At 45.5% G+C, this 4972-nt stretch overlaps 1 protein-coding gene across 1 annotated transcript; it reads right to left on the bottom strand.

Annotated features, from left to right (window-relative positions):
- Nucleotides 1-3304: 3304 nt before the first annotated feature.
- LOC115005970 (ral GTPase-activating protein subunit beta-like) lies at nt 3305-4809 on the bottom strand (the record flags this gene model as incomplete). The annotated part of the gene is made up of 3 exons (XM_029427966.1): nt 3305-3535; nt 4080-4219; nt 4773-4809. Coding segments are annotated over 3 exons (350 nt in total), but the record flags the coding sequence as incomplete, so codon positions are not given.
- Nucleotides 4810-4972: the final 163 nt, after the last annotated feature.

Consider the following 4972-nt stretch of genomic DNA (forward strand, 5'->3'; position numbering starts at 1 on the left):
AATTAAGCTTTAACCTTCATCATCATCTTCACCTGCCTGTCACCACGGTAACCGGAGAATCTGAGGGAGCAGGGTATCCTTGACAACCGGAGGAGAGGCAGGCTGTGACATCACGAGGAGGAGCAGCTTTGATTGGCTTATTTAAATGTATGAAAGATATATAAATGTATATTATATCTATATATATAAATATATATAGATATAATATAATATGTGTGTCTGTGTGTTTTCAGAAAATGAGTGAGGATCTACTATCAAAAAGAGTGCAGATTATACTATCTAAACATTGTGAAAGGTGACCATCTGTAGTACATCAGATTATTATGAGTTGTGGACAAGAGAATAAAACAATAGTCCTCATATATCCAGGATGTTCAGTCTCCATAAAGACTTAAAGTCTCCACCAATTATCACATTTATCTTGGAAATATCTGGAATTAATGCAAGACTTTTAGGATTATCCGTGTTGGTGCATATACATCGATTATAATGTTAAGACCCAGTTTTCAGTAAAAACGTTTTCTTTTCTGCACCTCTATAAAGGGCGTCTGTTACTAAACAATGGCCAAAGGTGTGTGAGTAGCCTCTGCCTCTGTGTGAATGGGTGAATGCTGACATGTGTTGTAAAGCGCTTTGAGTGTTTGTAAAGATTGGAAAAGCACTATATAAAAGCAGACCAGTCCATTCCTGTGAGATATTTCTTGTGTAGGAACAAGTAACAATGTGTTATTTACACTATCCCGCACTAGCAGCCAGTGTTGTATATTTAGCATAAGGATTGTCAGTGTGTAGAGCCCCCCATGGCTGGCCTGTAGCATGAGCGAACCTTCCGCGCAGTGATACGGTAGAGATATTGCACTGGTCTGCTGATCTCTCCCAAATGAAGTTTTTCTCTTTCCCCACTGCCAGACTTCACTCACTCGTCTTTCGAATTTCAAGCTGTCACTGTAACAAAGCCGGTTACATTAAACACTATTGTTCTCTCCTGTCCTCCGGGTCCTTTGGGGGAGTTTTTGGAGGAATTGGACGTTCTCCTGTCCAACATCCCTGAAAATGGCGTCTGCTTGTACTTCTCTGTGACTTCCAACATCCAGTCAGAGAAGTCAACAGACGTATTATCGCTCCTATCTTCTTTTGCTCTCTTCCTGTGTCCCTCCCCTCCTACTCACAAAGCTGGCAACCACCTCAACCTCATATTCACCAGAAACTGCTCGACCTCAGACCTCTCTGTAACCCCACTTCACATCTCTGATCACTTCTTCATATCCTACTCTCTCCCCCTCTCCCAAACTAACAAACCTATCTCTGCCGTAACTTCCGCTCCCTCTCTCCCTCTTCTCTTGCCTCAGCTGTCCTCTCGGCCCTTCCTTCTCCTGACTCCTTCTCACTCATGCTTGCCAACTCTGCCACAGACACTCTCCTCTCTACTCTGTCCTCCTCTCTGGACTCCCTCTGTCCTCTCACTCTGCAGCAGGTTCGCCAGACCCCTCCAGCTCCCTGTTTGGATGACTCTGTGCGTGCTAACAGAGCCATCCTACGGGGAGCTGAAAGAAAATGGCTGAAACGAGCTGCTTACCTTTCAAACTCTTCTCTCCTCTTTCTCTTCCTCAATTTCAGAAGCGAAAAGCACTTTCTTCCAACAAAAAATTCAATCCTCTTTCTCCAATCCCAAAAAACTTTTCTCTATCTTCTCCACCCTCCTCGACCCTCCCAGTCCCCCACCTTCTTCTTCCCTCCTACCGTCCCACTTTGTCAACTACTTTGTAAAAAAGATAGATGACATACGCTCTTTATTTTCTGACTTGCCGACTAACATCATTTGTTCACCTTCCACATCACTTCCCCCCACCCCTTACTTCTTTCTCCACTCTCTCTTCGAATGAAGTTCTATCTCTCATTACCTCTGCCCGTCCTACTACCTGCCCTCTGGACCCTCTCCCCTCTCACCTTCTCCAGTCTATTCCACCTCCTTCCTTTTCTCACCCATCTCATCAACACCTCCTTAACATCTGGTTGCTTTCCTAACAATCTTAAGGAGGCAAGAGTGAACCCTCTCTTAAAGAAACCCTCACTCAATCCTTCTGAAGTCAACAACTACAGACCTGTCTCTCTTCTTTCTTTTCTTTCCAAAACACTTGAGCGTGCAGTCTTTAATCAACTCTCGTCTTACCTTCACCAGAACAACCTTCTTGATCCGCACCAATCTGGTTTCAAGGCGGGACACTCAACTGAGACTGCCCTCCTCACTGTCACTGAGGAACTCCACACTGCTAAAGCAGCCCCCCTCTCCTCTGTTCATCCTTCTGGACCTTTCTGCTGCGTTTGACACAGTGAACCACCAGATCCTCCTCCACACCATCCAAAAACTACGAGTCTCAGGCTCTGCTCTCTCCCTGCTCGCATTCTTCCTAAAGGATCGCACCTACAGGGTAACTTGGAGAGGGGCTCTGTCGGACCCATGTCAACTCACCACCAGGGTACCTCAGGGCTCTGTCCTGGGACCTCTCCTCTTTTGACTGACTGCCTGCATGTGCAATTCGACCTCTACAGCTCATCCAGAATGCAGCAGCCCGACTGGTCTTCAATCTACCCAAGTTCTCCCACACTACACCGCTTCTCCGCTCCCTTCACTGGTTACCAATGGCGGCCCGAATCTGCTTCAAGACTCTGGTGCTGGCCTACCGTGCTTTGAATGGATCAGCCCCTTCTTACATCCAGGCCATGGTCGAACCATACACCCCAGAGCGTTCACTTCGCTCTGCGTCGACCAATCAGCGCGTCACTCCCTCACTACGAGTGGGACCCAGAGACCCTCAAACAAAACCGCCTGTTTGCTATCCTGGCTCCAAAATGGTGGAACGACCTCCCCATTGATGTGAGGACTGCAGATGGTCTTCACACCTTCCGGCGCAGACTGAAAACTCACCCGTTTCGACTGCACCGGGTCGAGGGACCAATGAAGAAAACTAAATAACTGTTCTTTGTATGTTGCCCTTATATTGGTTTGGCTTATTTATAGCTAATAGTTGAATTTGTATTATATTGTTTCTGTATGTTGCACTTCAAACTGGCTATTTGAAGACAGTGTTCACTTATACGATTGTATTTGAAGCTATTGTACTTACAAGATTCTTGCTGTTTGGAGTTGTATCTCCAGGATTGTTTGTTGTTGATTTTTGTACGTCGCTTTGGACAAAAGCGTCAGCTAAATGAACTGTAATGTAATGTAATGTAAAAAAAAAAGAGAAAATAGTTCCTTCATGAAACTTTGAAAACTATTTACATGGAATAATTACACTACAGGTCAGAGGAACAATATGTGTTTTTATTTTCAAGGTGAACTGTCCCTTTAAAGGTCGGGGTTAGGGGTCCTGGAACAGGGCGGAGTAGAAGGCGGGTTCAGAGAGGCGGAGGCGGTAGCGGAGGATGATGTCATTGATCATGTGCTTCCTTCTGACATGGGGTGGGGGGGCAGAGTCACTTTCTAACCGTCGCCGATGGCAACAGTTAATCACTGTCTCTCTGACGAGGAAACCTGCAGACAGAACAATTAATAACGAGGATCAAGGTTTTTATTACAATGAGGATGAAGACAAAAATGAAGATCACACAAAGATGACTTCAACTTCATTAACCAATAAGTGAGCCGCCTGATTCAACGGTCTGAGTGCGTTCAGGGCGCGTCCAACTCCATTTTGACAGTTAAACAACGTACAATAAAGTATTTAGTCTCTAGATTAATTTTCGTTGTGTTTTGAGCGTAGCTTGAATCAAACCATCAGAGCGTCTCACGTTCACTTTAGAAGCGTCTTCAAATTGGAGAAGCTAACGGACCTGCTGAGGGAGCGCCTTGAGATTGCTTTTAGCTTTGAAAGGCGCTTTACAAATACAATTTATTATTATTATTATTAACGCAGAAAAGCGTGTGACCCGGACGCCGACTCGCTGCTTGTCTTCACGCCGCATCACTTCCTGCCCCACAATGCTCCTATCCTCATTATAACACCAACACAGGTGAGCGCAGGTACATGTACACAACGTGGACACTGGACGGCCAGTTTCCGGGCGGAACACATTACCCAGAATCCTCTTGCTGACCACGCTGCCGTTGAGCAATGGGACAACCAGACTGAACTTTCTGCTGGAGTTTCCATGGAAACAGATCCGGTAGAGTCCCGTTTTTAGGGGATTGATGAAGATCAGCTGGACCTGTGAAGCACTGAGAGACAGACAGGCAGAGAGAGAGAAGTAGAGCGAGAGAGAGAGAGAGAGAGAGAGAGAGAGAGAGAGAGAGAGAGAGAGAGAGAGAGAGAGAGAGAGAGAGCGAGAGAGAGAGAGACAGACAGAGAGAGAGGCAGAGAGAGAGACGGGTATAACAAAAGACAGGCAACGTGTGTTACCTCTGTGTGTGTTACCTGTGTGTGTGTTACCTGGTGTGTGTGTGTTACCTGTGTGTGTGTTACCTGGTTTGTGTGTGTGTTACCTGTGTGTGTGTGTGTGTTACCTGCGCATGTGTGTGTGTGTATGTGTTACCTGGTCTGTGTGTGTGTGTGTGTGTGTTACCTCTGTGTGTGTTACCTGGTCTGTGTGTGTGTTACCTGTGTGTGTGTGTGTGTGTGTGTGTGTGTGTGTGTGTATGTTACATGGTCTGTGTGTGTGTGTTATCTGTGTGCATGTGTGTTACCTGCGCATGTGTGTGCATGTATGTGTTACCTGGTCTGTGTGTGTGTGTTACCTGTGTGTGTTTCCTGGGCTGTGTGTGTGTGTGTTACCTGGTCTGTATCAGCAGGTCACTCAGAGGGAAACTCTCTGAAACATAAAGTCACATTATCTTCATCCTTTAAATGATTCTTAATATTTTCACATGATGACGTTTAATTACACTCAATGATACCAAACAACTGGGTTCATACTAATCAATTATTAATAATTATAACATTAATGTGACGCCTGTTAAACGTTAACATAAAGT

Source organism: Cottoperca gobio, unplaced genomic scaffold (assembly GCF_900634415.1).
Source record: "Cottoperca gobio unplaced genomic scaffold, fCotGob3.1 fCotGob3_417arrow_ctg1, whole genome shotgun sequence".
Classification (NCBI taxonomy): Eukaryota; Metazoa; Chordata; class Actinopteri; order Perciformes; family Bovichtidae; genus Cottoperca; species Cottoperca gobio.